General features: G+C 48.1%; 8 protein-coding genes across 8 annotated transcripts; 4 read left to right on the top strand and 4 right to left on the bottom strand.

The window, feature by feature from the left end:
* Positions 1 to 207: 207 nt before the first annotated feature.
* E1B28_007748 (uncharacterized protein) lies at positions 208 to 2,007 on the bottom strand (the record flags this gene model as incomplete). The annotated part of the gene is made up of 11 exons (XM_043152520.1): positions 1,717 to 2,007; positions 1,639 to 1,657; positions 1,351 to 1,588; positions 1,267 to 1,299; positions 1,192 to 1,213; positions 1,063 to 1,141; positions 854 to 1,006; positions 701 to 788; positions 518 to 641; positions 280 to 460; positions 208 to 224 (listed from the first exon to the last, which is right to left on the bottom strand). The coding sequence occupies exons 1-11, from the start codon at positions 1,795 to 1,797 to the stop codon at positions 208 to 210; spliced, it is 1,035 nt and encodes a 344-aa protein (XP_043010606.1). The 5' UTR covers positions 1,798 to 2,007.
* Positions 2,008 to 2,945: 938 nt separating this feature from the next.
* E1B28_007747 (uncharacterized protein) lies at positions 2,946 to 4,269 on the top strand. Its single transcript, XM_043152519.1, has 3 exons — positions 2,946 to 3,232; positions 3,293 to 3,978; positions 4,038 to 4,269. The coding sequence occupies exons 1-3, from the start codon at positions 3,070 to 3,072 to the stop codon at positions 4,059 to 4,061; spliced, it is 873 nt and encodes a 290-aa protein (XP_043010605.1). The 5' UTR covers positions 2,946 to 3,069; the 3' UTR covers positions 4,062 to 4,269.
* A 1,684-nt stretch (positions 4,270 to 5,953) lies between these two features.
* On the bottom strand, positions 5,954 to 6,463 carry E1B28_007746 (uncharacterized protein; the record flags this gene model as incomplete). Its single annotated transcript, XM_043152518.1, has 3 exons — positions 5,954 to 6,000; positions 6,058 to 6,304; positions 6,368 to 6,463. 3 exons carry the CDS (start codon positions 6,461 to 6,463, stop codon positions 5,954 to 5,956), a joined length of 390 nt encoding a protein of 129 aa, XP_043010604.1.
* A 114-nt stretch (positions 6,464 to 6,577) lies between these two features.
* On the top strand, positions 6,578 to 7,738 carry E1B28_007745 (uncharacterized protein). The gene is made up of 6 exons (XM_043152517.1): positions 6,578 to 6,946; positions 7,007 to 7,133; positions 7,193 to 7,278; positions 7,331 to 7,399; positions 7,448 to 7,539; positions 7,597 to 7,738. The coding sequence occupies exons 1-6, from the start codon at positions 6,677 to 6,679 to the stop codon at positions 7,703 to 7,705; spliced, it is 753 nt and encodes a 250-aa protein (XP_043010603.1). The 5' UTR covers positions 6,578 to 6,676; the 3' UTR covers positions 7,706 to 7,738.
* E1B28_007744 (uncharacterized protein) lies at positions 7,739 to 14,088 on the bottom strand. The gene is made up of 10 exons (XM_043152516.1): positions 13,455 to 14,088; positions 10,086 to 13,403; positions 9,701 to 10,032; positions 9,373 to 9,652; positions 9,166 to 9,312; positions 9,036 to 9,108; positions 8,836 to 8,981; positions 8,347 to 8,783; positions 8,126 to 8,296; positions 7,739 to 8,075 (listed from the first exon to the last, which is right to left on the bottom strand). The coding sequence occupies exons 1-10, from the start codon at positions 14,070 to 14,072 to the stop codon at positions 7,853 to 7,855; spliced, it is 5,745 nt and encodes a 1,914-aa protein (XP_043010602.1). The 5' UTR covers positions 14,073 to 14,088; the 3' UTR covers positions 7,739 to 7,852.
* An 80-nt stretch (positions 14,089 to 14,168) lies between these two features.
* Positions 14,169 to 15,723, top strand: E1B28_007743 (uncharacterized protein). The gene is made up of 5 exons (XM_043152515.1): positions 14,169 to 14,309; positions 14,362 to 14,636; positions 14,704 to 15,066; positions 15,122 to 15,265; positions 15,323 to 15,723. Exons 1-5 carry the CDS (start codon positions 14,222 to 14,224, stop codon positions 15,632 to 15,634), a joined length of 1,182 nt encoding a protein of 393 aa, XP_043010601.1. The 5' UTR covers positions 14,169 to 14,221; the 3' UTR covers positions 15,635 to 15,723.
* Positions 15,724 to 15,891: 168 nt separating this feature from the next.
* E1B28_007742 (uncharacterized protein) lies at positions 15,892 to 20,584 on the top strand. The gene is made up of 21 exons (XM_043152514.1): positions 15,892 to 16,668; positions 16,724 to 16,738; positions 16,795 to 16,901; positions 16,975 to 17,073; positions 17,131 to 17,220; positions 17,281 to 17,324; positions 17,378 to 17,439; positions 17,489 to 17,601; positions 17,658 to 17,698; positions 17,754 to 17,852; positions 17,909 to 17,930; positions 17,979 to 18,018; positions 18,076 to 18,183; positions 18,236 to 18,384; positions 18,449 to 18,741; positions 18,807 to 18,842; positions 18,905 to 19,273; positions 19,336 to 20,052; positions 20,107 to 20,132; positions 20,192 to 20,217; positions 20,270 to 20,584. The coding sequence occupies exons 1-21, from the start codon at positions 15,934 to 15,936 to the stop codon at positions 20,367 to 20,369; spliced, it is 3,291 nt and encodes a 1,096-aa protein (XP_043010600.1). The 5' UTR covers positions 15,892 to 15,933; the 3' UTR covers positions 20,370 to 20,584.
* On the bottom strand, positions 20,541 to 21,450 carry E1B28_007741 (uncharacterized protein). The gene is made up of 4 exons (XM_043152513.1): positions 21,408 to 21,450; positions 21,284 to 21,347; positions 20,762 to 21,219; positions 20,541 to 20,706 (listed from the first exon to the last, which is right to left on the bottom strand). The coding sequence occupies exons 1-4, from the start codon at positions 21,408 to 21,410 to the stop codon at positions 20,701 to 20,703; spliced, it is 531 nt and encodes a 176-aa protein (XP_043010599.1). The 5' UTR covers positions 21,411 to 21,450; the 3' UTR covers positions 20,541 to 20,700.
* Between the last annotated feature and the right edge of the window lie 462 nt (positions 21,451 to 21,912).

The following is a 21,912-nucleotide window of genomic DNA, read 5'->3' as shown; positions in this document are numbered from 1 at the left end:
TCGGTGTTAAGTTATTGTTGTAAATTGTGTTGGAGTTTTTACAACTAGACACGTCGGTAGTTTTGTTGGTAAAGTTCGGCGGAATAAATACGCCATGACATGAATCCCGAAGTCCCTCAAACATAAATAGAGCGCTAGAGAACGAAAGGGTATCCAAAGGATCGGATAGCAGAACGAATCATCGAGTCGCGTCTCGACTGCCATGATCTAAACTCTTTCATCCGCTGTTGGGACAGTTGATTGTTCTTTCAATTCCCGCAAGTCAGAGTTGGTACTTACTACCGTCCATTCGAAGATGGAATTGGATAGCGGCTCGTCCCATGCCAGCATCGGACATCTGTTGACTAGGGGTCTGACCACTTGCAGCGCGAAATGTCGACACTGTCTGCGAGTCAACATTCAAATTGTCCACGGCTTTGCCGTACGCTATCCTAGCAATGACCATCGTAGGAGCGAGGCCCTGGAAGAATAAGACCTGAATTACGAGTGAAAAAAACAGGCAGAACTGGAAACTCACAGACATGAGTGATGGGACGACTGGGATATCAAATGGAAAAACACCCGTCATGAAGGGATCCAATACATCTTCAAGCACTACAGCAGCCAAGAGGATGCCTGCGTAAAGCAATGCAGATTCGATGCTGTCCATTCCTAGTTAGCAGGGAGGCTATAGAAGAGTTGATTGGTCAGATATACGTACATGATAGCGACAATATCATTATATCTTGAGTGTATGGACCCTACCATCATTTGTCTTGTTTGACGGGTAATCCACCAAATGCGCCCTCCTTCAAGAACTGAGTAAGCGACCGTAGTCTCACTGAGATGTGCTGATGGAAGATGATTGGCTCACCAGTTATCAAAGCCAAGACAATCTGGAAAACAACTATGCCTATCAATGCATCATGATCAATTGAATATGCCTTAAGCACAATAGGCAGTTTGAGAGGTTTTGAAGAAGTCCCGAGCCCAGTGGTGATGGTAATGATGCAACCTAAATCAATACCTGTTCGATGATTGATCAAAAACCCCGGAGGTGATAATTGAGCAACGATGCCAAACCATTCAAAACGAATGCAATGAATGCAAGAGGAAACAAGATAAATTTGTTGTAATTGAAAAGAACGTAACAGCGGTGAATCTAGAGAAAGCTTTCGAGATTATCACAACCACGGTTATCGAAGAACTCACGAGCATAGTGTCGGCTATTGAACTAAGGTGTTGAAATCAATGGAGTGACTGCAGAAAGTTACTTCATATGCGTACTTCATGAGAGTCGATATCATGTCTGAGGTTCCACTGAGCTAATCATAAGTGGGGGAGAAAGCCATCGGAACAGTGTTCACTTACACCCAAGCAGCTTCCCCGTCATTTCCCTCGAGGTACTGGACAAAAGGAAGATAATCCTTTGTCTTCACAGCACGGAATCCATTGAGGGCCTGCTGTAAAGCTCCCCAAGTTTTGACAGCGGTGTAGATGGTTGCTAGCACAAAAAGAGCTATGGAACAACCGGTGTATAATTTGTGGGCACGACTATTACGGCGAATAAGGACGCGAATCGATAATCCAAACACAACACAGTAGATTCCTGTGGTATACATCGGCACTGTGTTCAGAGCATCTGTGGAGAGCACATACCATATATGAAGAATGTTACCTGTGGAAGGAATATGTTCAGCGTCGCTGGCATCGAAAAATAGTGTTTCGATTACATACGGCGACGGTAGAAATCGTTTGAGTGATGATACTCTCGGCACTGAGGAAAGGTGCTAAGATGTCTTCAAGGACAGAAGCCATGTTTAATTGAAATGGGAGAGTGCCTGTAATGAGCTGGGAAATTCTGGAAGCAGAGAAGAACTGAGCCACGGCCCAGACCGCCAATACATGATCGAACCGTTTATAAAGAGTCGCAAGAACCCCAAGAGCGTGGCGCGAGAATATTTCGTTCTACATTGAAGACAGAATCGCTGTCAGTTGGACGGGTACAGTGTTGTATCGATGGCGGCCAACACGAATAAGAATATCCCAGACAGAGAAACCAGGCACATTAGCGCATCCAGGGGAAAAAACAGATCGATATGCGATGGTGAGGGTACTCACACCCACGTCAAAGATTTCGCGGTCCTAGAATGGCGCTACGAACGACAGCCTGGCGTTGTGCAAGTGCCACATCAACTTGAGATATCCACCACAGGTGCCACGAAAGGTACGGCGAGAAGTTCTCTACTAAATTCGACCGAGGGCCAGGGCAGAGGAACCGTCCTTGAAGAAACATATCAAAGTTCATCTTCTGCCTCAGTAACGAGTGATCATTTTGGGACATTCGATGGCGACGAACAACGCTTGGATTTCTTGAACTGAATCACACATAGCCGTTCAACGTGGGAGGGAAAGATCAAAGATAGGTTGGCGTTATGGACGCGTATAGTCACAATTGCGTGACTCAGCTCTTGCGCCAACCACGCCCGTCTTTTCAAGGATGCCTCAGAGACTAAATGAGAGTCGAAGGGAGACAGTGCCGCCAAGAAAATGTATCTCATCCACGGGCGGAGATCCTCAAACGACATGAACATATTTTGCAGGGCGTTGACCAGACATCCTCCCCTAAACGACTATGGATGTGGGACTTGTGATGCGGATGGTGAACGATTCGATTCGATTCTTCATGTTTGGATACATATGTCCATTGTCAGGATATAACAGTAGTGGAGATACCACTTGCTGCCCCAGCCATCCGCATTATGTTCGGGTTATTCCGACGAGCGGACTCGGAACACAGAATTTCATGCTGCCGGGTTTCGACTCGTTGTAATAGACCGTTGCTTTCCATGAAGCAGAAGGAATAGATCAAACCAGCGCGAATCTGAACGGGCATCATGTTGCAAGGCCCTCGATGAGATTCATGGTCGAATATGAGAACAAGAGGAGGAGAAAAAGAGAAAGTTAACGCATGATCAGGCGTGCGAATATGTGTTGAGTACTCGATCGCCTACCACCGCTTAAAGTCGTCAATAATCGTTCCCGACAACAGCAAGATCCATGTCATAATAGGCCTACACAGACACAACGATGGAAGTCGATCCCCCGCCTTTGGTCAGCCCCCTCTTCAACGATGCGAAAGCAGACGTTATTCTACGAACTGTCGGGGTCGATTTTAGGATGTATAAATCCCTTCTCTCTCTCGCCTCTCCCTTCTTCGATGGAATGTTCACATTACCTCAACCAACTTCCAGTGCGCACAATCTCTCAGGTAACCAAAATTCTGACGGCCTACCCATCGTACCAATGCCAGAATCTAGCAGGGCAGTCGAAAAACTCTTGATGTTCTGTCACCCGGCTCATTCCCCTGTCCTGGAAACACTAGATGAAGTCCGTCTCGTTATCGAACCAGCTGTGAAATACGACATGGCAGGGGTAGTCCAACGGATCGTCATGCAATTTGCAAAATTCATCGACCAGGCTCCTCTACGAGCTTATTGCATCGCTTGGCAGTTTAAACTTCGCGACCAGGTTCAACAAGCTGCCGAACATCTCTTAAAACAACCTCTTCTTCCACGTCGTTTTGTGAAGGAATTGGATCTCATTCCTGCTACAGCTTTACATCGACTTCACGAATATCATTACAGTTGCGGAAAAGCGGCACGTGCGGTTGCTACAGCATTCGGATGGATAGATGTGTCTTCCTATATTCGGTTTGAAGCAGGACCGGTTTGCTATAGCTGTTCGAACGGAGGCGAAACCGTGACGGGGTATGATAATCAATCAATATCGGCGCGGTCTTGGTGGGTGGAATATATGCGGGAGACTGCTGTGTTGCTTCAGGAGAGGCCATGTGGTGCGACCGTGAAGGACCCAGAGCTGTTGAACAAAACGTTTAGGAGAGCAGTTCAATGTCGGGATTGTAAAGATCGAGTGCTTATGGAAATGCAAGAGTTCACGGGAGATTTTGCTTCGGAAGTTGAACGGACTACTGCGATGGTAACATTCCCTGTCGACCGCTTATCAATGTTGGTGCCTCACCGTTGTTTTCTTTTCAGATCACTTTGGATATCGACTTCTAATCACAATTTATAATAAATAAAGAACACGGACTATCATGGGTTTTTTTTGGACGGACTCTCAAGAACATTCATTGTTTGTATTCAATACACGCCAATGTATCCGAAATCAGTCTTTGGAAACAAGCAGTATACATCCCATCGACCAGCTTTCAACAGCCATCCAGGAGGAGGGCTGTGTGGTATGGGATTAGTTCTTATATGAAAGAATCACATCAATCATTGTGCAACGGATGGCAACGAATGCTGATATGTGTACACTTGTAAGAAACAAGGGCAGTGTTGTACTCCCCGGAAATGGGTTGGAAGGTCAGTTCCTAATCCCTATCAGTGGCCGGACAGTTGGTTCAGCCACACAGTCCCTTGCGTGCCAAGAGTCGATTCCGGTCTATCTCCACCAGCCTGTTCACAGCCGGCGCCATTCTTGGTACTACGTCGAGCCTCATCCACCTTTATGGACATATATAAAGTGAAGTTAACAGCCTGAGTTACGCAAGGAGTTAAGTCAAGAGTTAAGTGATTACAGCGAGAACGCGGATGACAACTGAAGTGGCAGCTAGAACGAGTTGTTCCAACGATGTGTTACATACATTATAAAGCTTTGAAGCAATCGGAATTTTTTTTTTTCAATTTTTTTTTTCGATTTCGGAGGCTAGTGACACTTTCCACCCGTTATTTGTCATAAAAGGCAATAATTGCCACCTATAAATCCCGGAAATCGGCCTATTTTGGAACCGACCTTCCCACTTTCCCACCATGATGTCTGCTCCCTCTGATTCCGTCGATACGCCCAACCAAGATTATGTCGAGGTTCTCGATCCCCCGTTCAATCACCCAGAAGCCGACATATCATTCGGTCAACCACCAGCCGTGTCGATTTCCCCGTCATCAAAGCTTTCCTAGCTTTCGCGTCCCCACTGTGGCGTGACATGTTTGCAATACCGACAGGTCTCGGAAAGGATTCACAAAACGAAAAGAAAGGAGATCGGCCTGTAGTTCCTTTTCAAGAAGATAAAGAAACGCTTGAGATCTTATTGCGGTTGTGTTACCCACTTACTTCCGGTTCACATAGGCCCAAGATAACCAGCGTCCTGGTCGCAGGTCGTGTTTGCAACGCAGCACAGAGGCACTGCATAGAGGGGGTGGAAAGGTTGGTAATGGATCAACTCCTGCCGACTTTCCTTTACACACAACCGTTGTCTCTATTTGCATTTTCGTGGAGATTTGGGATGAGGGAGGAGGTGAGAGCAGCAGCAAAGATGACCCTTCTGACGCCTCTCGGCAACAGCAGGTACATGGAGGAGCTGGAGTGGGTGACTGCGGGGACATATCATCGTCTCAAAGAATACCATATCCGGTGTGGAGAAGTCGCCAGTGCACTAGCTACAAACTTGAACTGGCTTACCACGGATCCATTCATCTGGTTCTGTTGCAGTGAATGTGAAAACAGAGGCTGGAACGCGACGAGTTGGGTCCCCACGATTTCGAATAACCAGTCGAGGCGCGTCCGGTCCGGATGGTGGATGGATTTCATGTCAGAACTATCTCAGGCGTTGAAGGATCGGCCGTGCCGTTCGACAGTGGAAGGCCAGCAACAGATGGAAAAGGCCCTAGTGCAAGCTTCGGCTTGTTCTGCTTGCAGACAAAGGGCACCCAAGGATCTGAGAGCATTTCTGGAATCTTTGGCCAATGAGGTGGACAAGGCCCTAGATACGGTGCGCGCAATATATTCCTCCCTGGCAGTGTCATTTCCTGGTTCTGTAAAAGGTGGAATTGAAGGTCCCATTCTGATATTGGGATGTTCATAAAGGGAATGAACTGGAGAGCCGAGAGCGCACGAGGTTGCAAGTAGTTTCTTGTATTCGTCGAATTAGACGCGTTATACAAACAGAGACCTATATAACCCCAGAAGCGGCTGGCCTGACAGCATCTTCGTCTCTCCCTGTAAGTAGGATTATTTCGATGTCGCCAAACAAGAGTAGAAAATAGTCCGCCGCACCTTCGTAAAACTTCTGCAAAAATGTCCTCTGCGGCCGATCTGTATCATTTAACAAGATTCCATTAACATGATCAGCCATCTTCCAAATGTTCAATGTCTCCTGAAAATCCTGACGACTCTTCAAAAGGAGAACGTCAATCGCCCGTGCGTCCGTCACATGGCGGTTGCGTTCGAATTTCTTGCGGATTTGGTGCCGCACATAGGCGGGGGACATGTTGAGAGAGTATATTGTGACAATTTCGGGAGCCTTGATGCACGTAGGAAAAAATCTCATTAAAAAACGCAGATTAGGGATGCATGACAGACTTACGGATCGGTACCAGTCTCGGTAGAGTTGGATTACACGTTTTCTTGCTTCTTCCGGAGACCTGGAAATGGTTGCGGATCGCGCAAGTCGTGATGGCATGGTGAATGTAGTGGCCATGGCTGCGAGGTTCAGGCTAATAAGGAAGAAGGAAGGATCTGGAGGGACTCGGAGTCGAGGTAAAGTTGTGAGAGATGTGACAATGACACCCGTCACACTTCTCGCTCTTCCGCTCACCACAGCGGTGCTCTTGCCTATTCAATTTCACTACCTTTCATCGTTTGATTTCGCGCATCATCTGGACTACTCGACGTCATGATAATCAGAAATCTTATGCGACCATGCATACGCCATTCACGACCTCTAGGTCATTTTGTACCCATAACATATCGCTCGTTTAGTGTCTCTTGTCTGGCAAGAAATACAGAAAACCGCAAGCCAACCCTCCGGGAAAACATCTATACTCTACCAAATCTCTTGACAACATCGAGAATCATAGCATGTCCAGTAATCGGTTATTCCATCCTCCACGGTCAATTCCATGTCGCCACGTCCCTCTTGGTCTATGCAGGTCTCACAGATTTGGTCTGCTGTTTATATTTCTAACGGTGGATAGAAAGTCTGAAGAGCTGAACCTCGAATAAGGCTGATGGGTACCTAGCGAGAAGATTCAACATGCAGTCCGTACTTGGTACAATACTGGACCCTGCGGCAGACAAGGCATTGATGACGACGTTGACGGTGACTCTGACGATGAAGGGGATGATACCTAGTACGGATTCCCTCCTGTTGATTTGGGAGTATGTGACCTCTAATAGCCCTACCAAATAGTACCTCTAGCCGCTCTTATACTGGGTAGAGATATTCTACTAAGTCTTTCGGCTTTTTACATTCGGTATACTTCTTTGACTCCGCCAGTACGTGTCACCTTCTACGAAAAGTTTGAAGGATGCTGAGAATGGAGGGAAGAAAACGCTTGCACGTTATTGGGACTTTTCAATACCATCCGCAGAGGTACATCCGACCGGAATAAGCAAAGTTCGTACTTCTCTATGAACGACGGTGCGATATTGATGTATTATTTAGATCAATACGGCCCTTCAGCTTCTCTTAATGGGCACCACCACGATTAGTCCAGTTCTGCCCCTCGCTCTGGATGTTCCGTTAACGGGATTACAGTAAGCATCTTCTCGCCGTCTACCACGAGTTTCTCAACCACACCTGGTTGTTTACAGATGGGTTGTCGGTGCGACCACAATCTGGAGTGGGTTGTCCTACATCTTCTCAAAAGATGCAGTACGGGTTCTTTCTGAACGACGACCGCAGAATAAAGAGAAACCATGAAGCAAAAGAAAAACAGTGTTACATACTAGACATGATAATGTACATACGATTAATGGTACTGACAAAACATGGAAAACACGGGATAATAGATCTATAGATGCAGTGTCCAAGATGGAACAGCGGAGCGGAAAAGAAGACAAAATCAGATCAGGTGACAGCTGTTGTTCGTCGTTGCCGAACGTCCTGTAGAGCTGCAGCGATTGCTTGCTTTGAAGCGCTCTGTTTCCGCCACTCTTCACTCAGTCTGCTCAAGCGAGTCAAGAAAACAACAGTGAACGCAACACTTTTCAACTTTTTCCGTTTCTTGGGCTGTGGAGCGGGTAGCACAGGGAATCCGATCTTCGATATTGCAGCAAATATGGTAAGCTCACTGTGAGAGATAGTGAGCTGATAACTACTTCAAAAAGGGGAATAACCGACCTCTTTTCGAATTTGGCAAGCAAGATCAACAAGTATTGTTTTTGGTACGCGAGATCATATCGTAACACAGACTCCCGCGTGAACTTGGCTTTGAGATATCGAATCTGTACAATGAGTCCTTTACATTCTTTGTTGTGTTGTAGTTTGAGATTGGTCAGTTGATTTTCATCACTGAAGACAACAGATCAGAAGAGATCGGCATGAACGCGGACAGCACTCACACTGCACAGGTATGGTTATCCAGTTCACTTCTCGCTTGAGCTGTCTTGTTCTTTTCCTCATCAAGCTGCTCGCCGAGCAGTTTCATCTGGGTTTGCAGCTGCTTCTTTACCCGCTCAGTCCTCGATGTCTCTTCTCTGTGCTTTATTTCCAGCTTTTCCTTCTCCGCACGAAGCAACTTGAGATCTCGACCGAACGCTTCGGCGTCCTTTTTAACACGCCAAAGGTCAGACTCCAACGCCGCAACGGTCTGTGTGACGCCATTGCCCTCAACAGCGAGCCGCTTTTTTTCGGCTTCGGCGCGGTGCAACTCCTCAGCACGATCTGAAAGGGCTTTTCGTAGTTCATTGATTTCGTCTATATGAAGGTCAAGTTGCTGGCGATGGTTTTCGTGTGTCTGTTTGGTTGAAGCTTCTTGTTCACGAAGACGTTGTGTTTGCTGTGAAGAAAGTAATAAGCTGACAGAACACTCAGATGGCCTCGGATCAAACCTCAGAAATCTTGGTGAACTTCCTCTGCAGTTCTTTATGTTCCACTACCAGCAACGCACGTTCTTCCCGAAGCTGCTCCATCGTTTCGGTGTTTTCTTTAACTTTGCTTTCTAAGAGCCTGACTCTCTGTTCTGCATTGGCATTGACTGTGGAGGTCACATTAGCTCAAAGTTCATTCTCACAGAAACCAGTTTACCGACCTCGTAGCTCATTCTCCATCTCTCGGTTCTCCTTTTTGTAGGTCAGCAGTTGTTGCTTGACATTCTCCATGTCCTGTTACAAGGACAATCAGCCCTAGTATGACGTGAAGCCAAGTTCAGCTATACTTACAGTCTCCGTCGTCTGCAACTGCGACAACACACCATCCTTTTCTTGCGCGATACGATTTTGTTCGGCAGCCATACTACGTATGCGTGCTCGCTCGATTTTCAGATTCTCTTCCAGGCTTGAGATAGTTCGTTTAGCTTTGTCGATTTCCTGAAATGATCCAGATAAGCTTCCAGTAGGAATTGCATGAACAAGTGATATCGTTCTTACCGACTGCAGGTCCTGTCGTAGATGGGAATCGGCTTTCTGGCGTTCTGATGCCCTATTGACTTCCTCTCTAGTTTCCCGAATCTGGATATTCAAGCGATCCGCAGCGTCTTGGAGGACATCCTTATCGCCTTGAAGTTGCCGCTTTTCATCGTCCCACTGTTTCTTCATTTGTGCCAACTGATCGTTGACAGAGCGGAGGTTGGCCTTTAAGGCTTCGCTTGTACGAGTAGGAGGAGTGGGCGGCTCGCTGGGCAGGTCATCCTTTGAGCTGTTGAACAAGCTGTGGGGAGATAATTAGTACGATTGAATCAGGATAGGCAAATCTCACTTTTCGTCCTCATGCCGTGATAGTTGAGCAAGGCTGCCAACATCGACTTTAGTCAGACATTTTTTGCATCTGACTCGTTGGAGACGTTGCACTCGTAGCTCTTCGGCGCGCTTTAGTCTGGAAAGTTCGTCCTCCAAAGCCCTAATCCTGAAACGCGCGTTTTCGAGCTTTTCTGTCAACTCGACGACCCCAAGTCCAGCATCCTCCAATTTGTCCAGCTTATCGTCAATACTCTCGTTAGCACGATCTAACTGACGTTGTAATCGCGAAAGTTCAGCAACGAGAGGAGCAACGGAGGAATCTCCCCCAAATGTAGTATTGAGCCAGGACATCTGAAACTAAAACGTTAGCGTTTGCAACTTTTGTGCAGAACCAAAATACCCACATCTCGAAGAGGACCACCGGGCGTCTTGGGTGTTTTGAGGGCCATTGCTAGTACTTGACGGTGGATTGGAGAGATATTACTATAGTTGGCCGACCTCCCTGGGGTGTTCATGGTGAAATCATTCATGGTAATTCTCATCGCTTTAATTCTCTCCGCCAAGCCCTCGTTCTCTTTCTCCAACATCTCTATCCTGACGTCCTTCGCTTTGTCCATTGCCTTGCGTGCAGGAGATTGATTCAAAATCGTGTTGAGACGTGCGATCTCTTTATTTGCATCATACAATTCCTCTTCAAGTGCTTCGTTCTCGGCGGCTGCATCTTTCGCATCTGGAAGTGGAACTTGGGAAAGATCCATCGATCGAGAACTGAGGTCTTTCTGACGCTCTTTATCCTGCTCCAAGGTGGTGATTCGGCCTTGCAATTTCACCAACTCCTCCTCGTCCGTCTCCATCTTCCTCTCAGCAGCTTCCAACGCTTCTTCGAGTTGTCTCGCAAGTTCTTTGGTGGCCTCCTTGTCTTTCTCTGCATCCTCTAACTGATCTTCCAGATCACGGCTCGCATAATCCATGTGTTGTATTTTCTCTGCCGCCTCTCTAAGTTCACGTTCTTTCTCCTGAATTTGCTCGATCGCAGCTGCGGCACTCTCCTCCAATTCGTTGACATAGGCCTTGGTGCCTTTTAACTCTTCCTCCATCCTCATATTCAAGTCTTCCAGATGTCGCACTTCAACCTTCTTGGCATCGACCTCTCTTCTGACCTGGTCCAACTGTGCTTCAGCCTCCTTACGTTCTGCCACACTTGCTTCTTTCAAGGCATCCAGATCTCTGGCTTTCTGCTCCATCTTTTCGACCCTTTCATCGGCCTCGGACAACAAGTTTTCAACCTCCTCGACCCTGCCATTCGCTCGACGAAGTTGTCCCATGAGCCTGCCCAACCTTTCGTTGGCTTCCTGTAATTCACCACCAAGTTCGGCACCTGCGTCCAGAGCCGCCACAGCCTTCTTTTCCCGCTCCAAGGCTTCGTCCCTTTCGGTCATTGTGTCAGCAATACGCCTTTCCAATTCAGCCTGAGCTTTACGAGCCTGATTCTCCGACTCGAGCTTCTTCTCGAGATCATGGACTATCGATTCGACACCGCGTTCAACCTCACCCATACGCTCTTTCCATCGTTCCTTATCCCTCGCTCGTTCGCAAACTTCCTCTTCCAACACACGCGCCATCTCCTCGTTCTTCTTGGCGAGGCCGTCCTTTTCTTCAGCAAGCAATTCAGCGTCCTTCCTCGCTTCTTCGATCATTCTCTCCATCTCTTCCTTTTCTGCAGCGAAACCTGCACGTTCAACCTCAACTGCGCGTTCGAGCACACCTTTTTCCAAGGCACGAGCATCGATTTCTGCTTTGAAGGCATCAATTATAGCTTCCAACTCGGCCTTTTCTTCCGTCCAGGCGGCGTAGTCCCTCTGTTCGTTCTCCTCTTCCTCTTTCACGTCATCAAGGGCCGATCCGGCACTAATTCTACGCCTCGCACCGCTAGAACGACGACGTCCGCGCTCCACACCTGAAAACGACGCAGATATATCGGAAGTTGCAGGGAAGATGTTTTCCTTGCGCTGTTTCTCGGCCCGACGTAACCTCTCCACCAACTTCTCGTTCTCTTCTTGCAATCGTCTGTTCAGGCCATGCAGATAATTATTCAGCTTGTTGGCGTTGAATCTTCCCACGCCATGCGCTGTGGTCCCTGTTCGACCACCGAATCCAAGAGCAGGATCAAAGGAGGTATTGGCTCGGGGATGGGCTGTCAGGTCATGCGAGGAGGCGGTCGAAACGAGTGAAGTATCGCTGGAAGATGCTAGGTAGGGCGAAGATTTATTGAAAGGGGAGGGGTTTTTCTCTGGGATAGGCGCTTGAGTTCCCCAAGGACGAACGGCTGTACCTTCTCCTTCTACTCGTCCTGGAGATAAGATCGTATCTTTAATCCCCGACTCTGATGTAACTTCAATAGCGGGAGAGCCGTGTTTCACGTCATTTGCTCCCGCTGAAGTTATACTCAAATCGGCGGCATGAGTTTGCGATATAGGATGCGACGACCCCTTCAAGAACCTCGGACGTGGGGTCACACCTGCAAAAGCAGTTCGTAGACCAGGGGTGGGTGCAACTGAAGGTATCTGTATGGCAGGTGTTTTAGGACCAGGCGAATCTTCGATAGCCTCGCTGAATCTCACAGCCACCTTACTAGCAGAAGGAGCAGGAGTCTCAATCTGGTCAACGACGGAGCCAATGGAATCTCTCCCTCTATTCCTTAGCAGCCTCTGCTCAAAGTTTCCTGGCCCCTGTCGAGGCCGAGGTGTCGTAAACTTGTTGAGTCTCGGCCGAGGTCGGGCTGTGGAATGGATGACCGAAAGTAGGAAGGATTTTCGGCGCGTGTGAGGCGTAAGGTCATAGTCTCCATCGACAGCTTCGAGATGATCTTCTTCGTCTACATGATGAATCTGAGGTTTTGGTGTTTCCGTCGTTCCCCATTCGGCAACTTCTATTGGGCTATCCTCGTGTGCATGGCCATCACTCCCACTCCCCGTCGAATCATCTTTAACCGCTGCCCTTATCGTAGCAGCAGCTCTCGGCCACGGGGCACCTTGTAGATCCTTTGGCGTGGCAGAGGCCACAAATCTAGGCCGAGGAAGCGCAGGTGTTGGTGTTGCAAGTGCTACCGAAGGGGAAAGCGAGGCCGAGGAAAAGGCGCTCATCTCGTCCCGGAGCCCACTGAACGCGCCCATTCCGCCCCGCGGTGACGTCGTTCGTTGAGGATAAGGAGTAGCACCATCTCCTTCCGAGGAAGTGAAAGTCGGGTCGCGGGAGGAATCCTCCTCCTCTCCTTCGTTAGGATTCTTCGAGTGTTCTGAATCCTCTACACCGAATTGTCGAACCGGTGAAATGTGTGCGTCAGTGATGTCCATCGAAGCTGTGTCTTCTATATCACGGTCGCTTTCTGATAAAAGGCAAGTCCTTTGCCTCTCATCTAACTCCGCTTCCGGACTATTCGCATTTTGTACATCATCAACTGCTGGCGAGCTTGTATTAGGACGAGGAAGTGGAATCGAGGCAGGTGATAGTGCCGTAGGCGACGCAGATCGGTGACTGGACTCCGAAGGAGAGCCAACAGAATTCGCCCTTAACGATCCATCAGACCTGTGACTCTGTGGGGTAGTCGGAGGTGATGATACAGGAGAAAGTGTGGTACGTGTTAGAGATGGTGTTCGCGTTCGTTCTAAAGCTGGCCGCCGAGTTACGATATGGCGGAATTTATCTTTGCTAAATGGAGAGGGCTGTTGTATCTAGTTGAGCGAGAGATACCAATGTGCGAGGCCGGTACGCACCTTGGGTTCCGATTTTAAACTAATGTCGTATTCAAAGTACTTCGTCTTATTACCCGGCGTCCCTTCCGATGGCTCTATAGGTCCTGGATAAGGCGAGTTGGTCCTGCTAACAGATTCCAAAGCGTCACTAAGATCATCCATACTGTCAACCTCAATGTCTGAACCTTGACCGGCAGCGTCAGGTAATGAAGGTATGGCACTGATATCAAATGAATCAAGTTCAGGGGGTTCCTGATCGTGCTTTGAGTTCAGAGATGCACCTCCAACGCTGCCGAACCTGGAAAGAGGGATCGATGACCGGCTGGAGCGCGCTATTGAATTCGCAAACCGAGCGGCACTCCCAGTATTAGAGGATGTCCCCATCGACGCTAAGCTAGCACCGCCACGAAAGGTTCGGGTTGTTTGATGAGATGAGATAGCCGGAGTAGAATGTAACGGGGATGCAATTTCATTGAGACTTTCGTCGGTGTCGCCAATGCTGTCGGAGGATTCTTGCAGGTGAACGTTGTCTGTAGAGTCGTCCAGGAGCGGAAGTGAAGGTAATGAGGGCATATCTCGACCATCGTCGGCTTCAATTCGACGCCATATCCGTGATGGGGATTCCAACATCAACGCCATGGTTGTCGTTGTGAAGACGAGGTTGAGTTACACACGGTCAACACATATTGCACGTGATCGCGCTAAGAAAATAAACCTAAACAAACACGCAAGTGAGGCACTTCAGGACACTTCCATCTCTTTCAAGGCTCCAATCGACTACAGCTCTGATGTCGGACAGAGTTCAGTGCCCAATATGTCAAGACTATTTCAGAATTCCTACCGAACCGACCCATGATTTCGTCACATTCCCTTGTAGTGAGTCTACCAGAGCGCGTTTTCGGAGCACGCGTAGCTGACCTCAAGCAAGGGCATGGTACATGTCGAACCTGCCTTCAAGGCGTATACAGTAGATCGAAAAATTTCACAGAAGCGGACTGTCCCGTATGTCGTCAAACATTCAATCGTAAAGCCGCCCATCACCTTTACCTTTCGTTCGAACGGAGTGTTGTTGTTTCCACAATTACAACAGCGGAGAAACTGGGAGAGATGGACGCGAACTCGAAGCTGCTAAGTGTGAAAATTGCAGGAGAACGCGTGAGGAAAGCTTCGGACAGCCTAGAATGTAAAGACAGTGAGGTTGCGGTGTGTCATAACTCAGTTTCAGTCTTTCCAACCTCTCGACTTAACGAGACATTATATATTCTTTCAGACAACCCTCATTAAGGCTGTCGAGGATTTTAAACAACGAATTGTACCGCTTTTTGAGATACAAGAGGCTCAGATGGAAGAACTTGCTCGCCTACGGGCACAGTTGCAAGCAGCGAATCGAGAAGCTACCAAAGCAAAGGCCATCGCTAACCAATGTACGCAAAAGGACGCAGAGATCGGATTTTTGCACAGACAGCTTAGGGATGCAAGACAGACTCACTCTGAGGCATTCGCTGAATCGAGGAGTCTCAGTACAGAAGTCAAAAGGCTGCGAGTCGAGAACGAGAGGCTCGTTGAGGCAGAATCCAAATTGGAGCAATCAAATACGTCCTTGAAAGGCTCATTGGTGGAACACAAGAAAACCGTACGTACGACTTCCCTCAGTTCAAACAGCTCACTGATATAACCACCATCCGTAGAATCGCAGTCAAAAAGTGAAGATCAAGGCGCTGAAGGAGGAAAATCGCAAACTTGAAGCTCAGATTCAAGGGCGAAACATTTGCGTTGCTGAAGAGTCGCTCATGATCGACGATAATAGGACAGGCTCAGAGATGTTACCCCGGGTGAGTTGGCCCTCATTGCTGCTATCACCTTTGTTCTCAGTTGACTCGAAGTTTCAGACACGGACGCCTCCTGCTTTGAGAACTCCATCTCCCCCTGCATCGTTGGATCTTGCACCGCGTTCTCCTTGTAATTCCCCGCACAAAGATAAGGAAAACACCCAGTGTAGGTCTCTGTCTGGCTACGAAGGGCTACCACCTCCTGGCTTCAAGTCAGACTGGTCAATGGGCGACGCGAGAGCCGGTACAAATCCTTTGAAGAGGAAGAATTCAAGTAGCCTTACGACAGCCGTCGGTATTTCCGTCGATCGTACAGGGCAGCCGATTGGTTCAGTCCAGTTAGGTCCCAAGCGCTCTCGACGAGCGGTTTGACAATTTTACCGAATATTACGTACAACCTTTCCCGCTGCCTAAGTATACTGAAGTGCAGTGATCACAACGGAATACACTTTTAAGCCTGAATATTGAAATTAACTTTTGACGTTTGTTACTTGCGAAATAATTTCTATGCTCACATGTCCGCGAACTGTTAAGTACTTTCAGAAAAGTTTGAACGAATTTTACCGCTACGAAGTACGCCCTGACGTCACCGTGTGGCCGAATTGGTTCCAAAATCATCTGAGCCAGCGCCGAAACAGTCCACCCGGTCAACGGCCATCGCGGTCAACCTCATGGTCTTCGCACCATTTGCATGGTTATGGAAGCCTGTCGTTGGCAGTGAAGCTGAAGGCCACCAACGGTTCGAACTCAGCGAAAGGGAAGATAAGACTGCGAGCTCTCTGCGCACAAATTCTTTTGGACTTCCGAACCGACCCGTCGGCCTACCACCACCCATCACTCAGGCGAAGAGGAGCAGACGATTACCAGGTCATACAGAGGACGACATTGACCCTGGGAGCCCATTATGGAGGAGATTTACGAACAGCCTGTCCAATTCCAGATTCAACTTTAATAGGACATCCAGTTCAGAAGCGACCAAAGTTCAGGGAGTTGACGAAGAAGAATATCACAAATCTTTGGACGATATTCATTGCGCGCTCGACTACGGGAGCGACGAGATTGATGAGGTTGTTGTGGATCGGCAGTGGTCGCAGCCGACGTCAGTGCAGTCCTCTGCGGCCAGTGTCACGTCCAGTTTCTATTCAGCGCGAAAAAGTGAAAATGAAGGCGAATGCGATCCTTGGTTATCAACATATAATCCTGCAAGTTTTATACGATGGCGAATATGGCGTTGGATTCTACACTTTTTCTCACCACAATTCGACGATAAACGCGTGGAGACCGAGTATCTGAGGGAGGACTGGTTACAATCCAAAAGGCTGGCCCTTGTCGCTTCAATCTTCTTCATCGTGAATTGGATATTGGGAGTTACATTAATTCAGACTCCAGTTGTTCTAGGAGATCAGGTGCGGAACCTTTGGTATCAATCTAACAGGTTGAAGTTCTGACTTTTGCATCCAGATCTATTACTATGGAGTGAGAATAACTCTGAACCAGAATTTTTCCTTCATTCATTGCGTTCTGCATAACAGATAGCGCCGGTCTTGTCTGTTCCACTGGTAATCCTCTGTGCCTACAACTGGCCGCGAGATCATTCAGCATTTTTCCAATGTTTTCTGTGCATCTCTGCTTGGTCATGGTAAGATCACACGGACCTGCGTACAGTTTCATGTATTCACATACCGTGATCATCCCATTCATCTCATATTCAGGTCATTTTATCAAGTCATCTTTGCATGGTTATGTGGTTATGCACCGGGCGGAGAACGTATCTTCACTTGTGGCACGAAGGACTTTCTCGCAACGTTTTAGTAAGTTTTTCCTTGAATCCATCTCACACTGGCTAAGTCCTACCTCTACCTCTCTAGTTATACAGCTGCCTTGCAGACTGTTGCTCTTTTTGGAACAAACCTCAAGAGACTTCCCGCTCTCGTTGGCGCGGTTTCGTTCTTGATACTGTGCGAGCTGTCACCTAAAGGTCCTTACGGTCTTACTGAAACGGAGTCCGACCCTTCCAGATCCGCTACTTTGATTATGCCTTCAAGGGACAACTGGTATCGCTGTATGCCTGTCCATAATTGTCCAAAGTTGATATACTGACCCTCGGCGTCCCAGACGTCGTCAACTTCATAGTGTTCCAAGGTTTTACTCTCTACGTGCATTACAAGCACGAAATGGTGAATACCGATACGATACCGTTGTACTGTTCTAAAATTGCACCCTTAGAACTACCGCCGAGGCTTTGAGCTGAGGCTCGAGTTGGCGGACCAGGTCGAAAGGACACGGAAGGCTCAAGTTAACGAACGAAAGGCGGCTGATTCAAAATACCGTCTCACCTCGTGCGTTTGTGAAGCTCATCTGCCTATTCCAGCTCACCAAACCACAATTCCAAAAGGTACGTTTTTCATGAGGTTAGAGTCCCGCTGAACACCGCATGTGAGGTTCATTTCGTAAAAGTCTAAAACGGTGTCCTGATTCGCCCTTCACCTAGTACTTGCTGTCCAAAATATGTCCGCTTCTGGAACTATCGCGAAAAGCCAAGAGGTTGAATTTAACGCACTTGAAGGTAGTTTGAGCATGATGTCTAAAGGTGCCTGTCTGCCGTCTTCCGTGATTACTGGGCATAATAATGTTGGCTTGTTTTAGTGTTGAATGATGTTCTGGATTTGTACGGGTGCCGCTTTTCCGCTGATTTATTCTGACGGAGTTTTTCAAGTAACCGGATGGATAGTGGGAAGTTCGAATCTTTGGCTCGAGTGCGTTAGGGCGTTACCAACCTTTTCAATCGCCACTTTCTTACATGCGCACTATAGCCATATGCATTCCATCAAGTGATGCGTTCAATGCTTATTCCTCTTCGACTGGCCACTAATGCCCGTAATTTGGAATTGGTTACCGACCTTGATTTCAATATCGATGAGGTAAACATCATCTGGTCTTTCCAGCGCCCACCAAGAATCTCATTTTGGACAGGTCGCTCGTCGTGCCGCCTACGAGTTCATGGGGCAAACCCCGGAGACTATTGATAGACACCTGAAGGAACAGCCTAGTGGCGAGGAACAATGGGGAATGGTAGTCGGTGACGAGACACGTCTTCGGCAGGTCGTCACTAATCTCGCCAGGTATAATACATTCCTCGCACGAAGATCCTATCTTTTAACTGATGATTACCTCTCCATTTGAAAGCAATGCTTGCAAATTCACCCCCGCGGGTGGCAGACTCACTATCTCTACCCGGTTAATACAGCGCGATCCGCGCACAGTGAGTGGTGAAAACTCGACCAGGAATCGATTGTTATCCGATTGTCATGACGCGGAAAACGAAACCGCGGATAATACGCCACAGAGACTCACAATGGACAATGTCTCACGACATAGTAATCCGTCTGGTCCAACGGAGCGTATCGTCGTTCGTATTGAGGTCACCGACACAGGATCAGGTTTACGACCGCAAGACATGACGCAGTCGAAGTTGTTCTGTGAGTAGCCTGAAAAAATCCACATACCTACTCATTTTCGAACTTCGCAATTTTACGGTTCAAAGCTGCCTTTAACCAAACTGAACAAGGTCGTCAACAAGGTACGACAGTTTGCTGATTTAAGTAAACCCAGCAAGCTAATTACCCCATAATGGATTCTCAGGCGGAAAAGGTACCGGCCTCGGACTGGCTCTTGTGCGTCTGATTGTCAAACTCAGTGGTGGGCGCTTGGGTGTCCGTTCAAAGCTTGGTCAGGGGTCCACATTCTGGGTTGAGCTTCCACTCGGAGTCGGTGCCAAAGCTGTGTTACCGCCGGATGAGACCACCGCGTTCGAAGGTGGTCCGGCGAACCCGACGAGGGAGGCTGCCTTCATTGAACTCCGCAAGGTAGCTAGCCGAGCCAGTCGGACTGGAGTGTCGGTGAGCAACAGTGTTGCAGAACTCGTCGATGCAGCTACGAAGGCCCGAGCCACGGAGCCTCCAACCATCTCATTGCGGTCAAGTTCAGCTTTACATACTCTAATGGACCAAGGTATGAGAGGTTTCAAACTCTTAAGGGGGGGGATGTGCCTTACCATACCTTTAACCATATAGGTGGAAGCGTTGAATTGAACCTTGCCAGGTACGACTCCCGCTCTCGTGTCATTGGCGATCCGTCGACCGGCACCGACGTCCCCCTCAACGACCTCACTTACTACCCCACCCGACATTACGAGAACAATTCTTCATGCGCAACTTCTATTCCACAATCTCCGCCTGAACCCCCCGCCTCCGCGCAAGTCCCAGTGTTTCCTTGCACCACAACACCTTCACCTCTATCTTTACCTCATACACCTGAGTCGACATCATCACGGCCACCTTCACCACCCCTACCACAGACGAGGGCGTCATCTACCAAGCGACCACGACCACATCATGTCTCTCTACCTAGCAGTTCGACGATGCCACTCACCGAACCTTCCTCAACACCCACGTCCACTTTGACTGGCTCTCCACTGAGAACACCGTCTGTAACGTTTGAACCTTTGAACGTGTTGGTCGTAGATGATGATCCTCTTACGCGGATGTTGATGAGAAGACTACTGGAAAGGTTAGGGTGTAATGTAACGACTGCTGAGAACGGTAATACGGCACTCGGGATTCTGTTGAACGAGGATGAGAGCGATGGATGGGACGGGACATCATCTGGATCCCGTACCGAGTTCTCATGCATCTTCTTGGATAACCAGATGCCGGTCATGTCTGGTCTGAAGACCGTTGCCAAGTTACGCGAGCTTCGAGGGAGACGAGATTTTGTCGTCGGAGTTACAGGTAGGTGAAGGAGCTCTCGAGGGAGCAAAATTTGTTGATTTCCCCTTTTAACAGGAAACGCGTTAATCACAGACCAGAAGGTGAACACATAAATGAATGTGAATGTCAAATCTTCTCACTCACTCTTTTCATTACTTAGGAATATCTCGACGCGGGAGCTGACCAGTAAGTTTGTTGTTCTGTGATTACAAGAACCAACGCATCTCATGTCCTTTAGTGTCCTAACAAAGCCTGTCTTGGAACGAAGTTTGAAGAGTATGCTGCATTTAGCCGACGAGCGTCGCAGAAATTGTCTTCAATCTGTTCATGAACATTGACCATACTAACTCTATCTTATAGCTTTTGTTTCAGCTTGTACCGGCTTTGCTTTGTTATCACCAGCTCATCTGATCATGCATCTATGTACATTATTCCGCATCACGCTTTGTCCAAATCCTAGACTAAAACTTACACTAGCTGCAGCTTCGGCTCGCCAGAATCTCAGAATTTAGTTGTACATCCAAAAAAGTACGCTGAAACTCCCAAGACGCCGTACCTCTCCTATGCTTTGGTCCTAGGTTGTGTATTACATATGTCATTGGCATACAATCATAAGAACCGAACATAAGTAAGGAGATGCAGAACTGGAATCGGGAGGCGCCGAACGGTTTATTTCTGAAACAACCAGGATGAGTTCACACATAGCGGGGCACAACATAGTAATACTTACGAGGATGATTCCATCAAATCTCTGCTTGAACCATGCCATGGTGTCCTCCTTTTTTATGCGGTGCGTGAATCCCACCCGAGCCTTCCTCTGCTTCCTCTTTGCAACACGTGCACCTGGTCTTCCCATAACGACGTAGAAATCCATACCAAAGATACCAATCTGAGGATCATATCGGGCACCAAGATCGATGTGTTCTTGGATGCCGAAACCAAAGTTACCAGTTGCCGAGAAGTTCCTCCGTCTCAACTCGTACTCCTTGACCTTCAAACCACGCTCAAGGATTTCCTCGGCTTTTGGCCCACGAATAGTGACATGTACGGCGATTTTCTCATTCCTTCGGATACCGAAAGTTCGGACAGTGTAGCGTGCTTTGCTGGTAACAGGCGTTTGACCGGTGAGTTGCTCCAGGACCTTGGAGGCTCTGGTAAGACGATCACCAGATTCACCGACTGAGATATCTACGGAGGGGAAAGAAGGCATATAAGTACAGGAACTCGACATAATCATTGTAATAGGACGCACTGATAACCAGCTTATCAATTCTGGGCTCCTTCATAGGGTTCGTGGGCGTGGTCTTCTGGTCGGCCTGTGTAACATAATCTCAGTATTGCAAAAACACGAGCAGCATTTTATTGCCTGAGCTGACCATTTTGAGGGGATTGTTGAGGATGTTGCGGACTTGCTTACCAAAAATCGCATGTGAGGCTGAAACCTTATTTTGCAGAACTGCCTATGATTCGGATTTTTCCGATGCCGGCTTCGGCAAATTCTTCCAGCTCGTTTTTTAAGTAGCAATTGAACGCCATCCTATTCAAGTTGCAGCCCACTCGGACTCTTAAATTCCATTACTTGCGGCTCCACATCTACACACTTCGTCGCGATTCTACTCAGTGACGTCTTAAAGTAAGTTCAGTCAAAAAGTTAGTATCCATATTCCGAATTCAAAGGCCATTCGTAGCCACAGGTCGCAGAGGACGAAAGTAGTTGAAGGCGGTTGTATTATGGATTTTCCTCGATATGCGCCCCCCGCTGTAGAAGCGCACGAGAGACGAACGGATGAGAACGGGTGAGACGTTCCGCACCTGCCTAACCACCTCAATATCCATGGCCGGCTTGGTATTTTAAATGGAATCTACGATGACCCGAGCCTT

Source organism: Marasmius oreades, chromosome 4 (assembly GCF_018924745.1).
Source record: "Marasmius oreades isolate 03SP1 chromosome 4, whole genome shotgun sequence".
In the NCBI taxonomy this organism is placed as follows: domain Eukaryota; kingdom Fungi; phylum Basidiomycota; class Agaricomycetes; order Agaricales; family Marasmiaceae; genus Marasmius; species Marasmius oreades.
This window is presented reverse-complemented; position numbering and strand designations above follow the sequence as displayed.

Coding starts and splice junctions, on each gene's coding strand:
- E1B28_007747 (XM_043152519.1), top strand. CDS start 3,070: ATGGAAGTCGATCCCCCGCCTTTGGTCAGCCCCCTCTTCAACGATGCG. Junction 3,233..3,292: donor ATTACCTCAACCAACTTCCA/GTGCGCACAATC, acceptor TACCAATGCCAG/AATCTAGCAGGGCAGTCGAA. Junction 3,979..4,037: donor TTGAACGGACTACTGCGATG/GTAACATTCCCT, acceptor TTTTCTTTTCAG/ATCACTTTGGATATCGACTT.
- E1B28_007745 (XM_043152517.1), top strand. CDS start 6,677: ATGATAATCAGAAATCTTATGCGACCATGCATACGCCATTCACGACCT. Junction 7,279..7,330: donor ATACTTCTTTGACTCCGCCA/GTACGTGTCACC, acceptor AATGGAGGGAAG/AAAACGCTTGCACGTTATTG. Junction 7,400..7,447: donor ATCCGACCGGAATAAGCAAA/GTTCGTACTTCT, acceptor TGTATTATTTAG/ATCAATACGGCCCTTCAGCT.
- E1B28_007744 (XM_043152516.1), bottom strand. CDS start 14,072: ATGGCGTTGATGTTGGAATCCCCATCACGGATATGGCGTCGAATTGAA. Junction 13,404..13,454: donor GTTTAAAATCGGAACCCAAG/GTGCGTACCGGC, acceptor TAGATACAACAG/CCCTCTCCATTTAGCAAAGA. Junction 9,313..9,372: donor TACGACAGGACCTGCAGTCG/GTAAGAACGATA, acceptor GGATCATTTCAG/GAAATCGACAAAGCTAAACG.
- E1B28_007743 (XM_043152515.1), top strand. CDS start 14,222: ATGTCGGACAGAGTTCAGTGCCCAATATGTCAAGACTATTTCAGAATT. Junction 14,310..14,361: donor TTTCGTCACATTCCCTTGTA/GTGAGTCTACCA, acceptor ACCTCAAGCAAG/GGCATGGTACATGTCGAACC. Junction 15,067..15,121: donor TGGTGGAACACAAGAAAACC/GTACGTACGACT, acceptor CACCATCCGTAG/AATCGCAGTCAAAAAGTGAA.
- E1B28_007742 (XM_043152514.1), top strand. CDS start 15,934: ATGGTCTTCGCACCATTTGCATGGTTATGGAAGCCTGTCGTTGGCAGT. Junction 17,325..17,377: donor AAGGGACAACTGGTATCGCT/GTATGCCTGTCC, acceptor TCGGCGTCCCAG/ACGTCGTCAACTTCATAGTG. Junction 20,053..20,106: donor TTTTGTCGTCGGAGTTACAG/GTAGGTGAAGGA, acceptor CCCTTTTAACAG/GAAACGCGTTAATCACAGAC.
- E1B28_007741 (XM_043152513.1), bottom strand. Junction 21,220..21,283: donor AATTGATAAGCTGGTTATCA/GTGCGTCCTATT, acceptor TCCCCTCCGTAG/ATATCTCAGTCGGTGAATCT.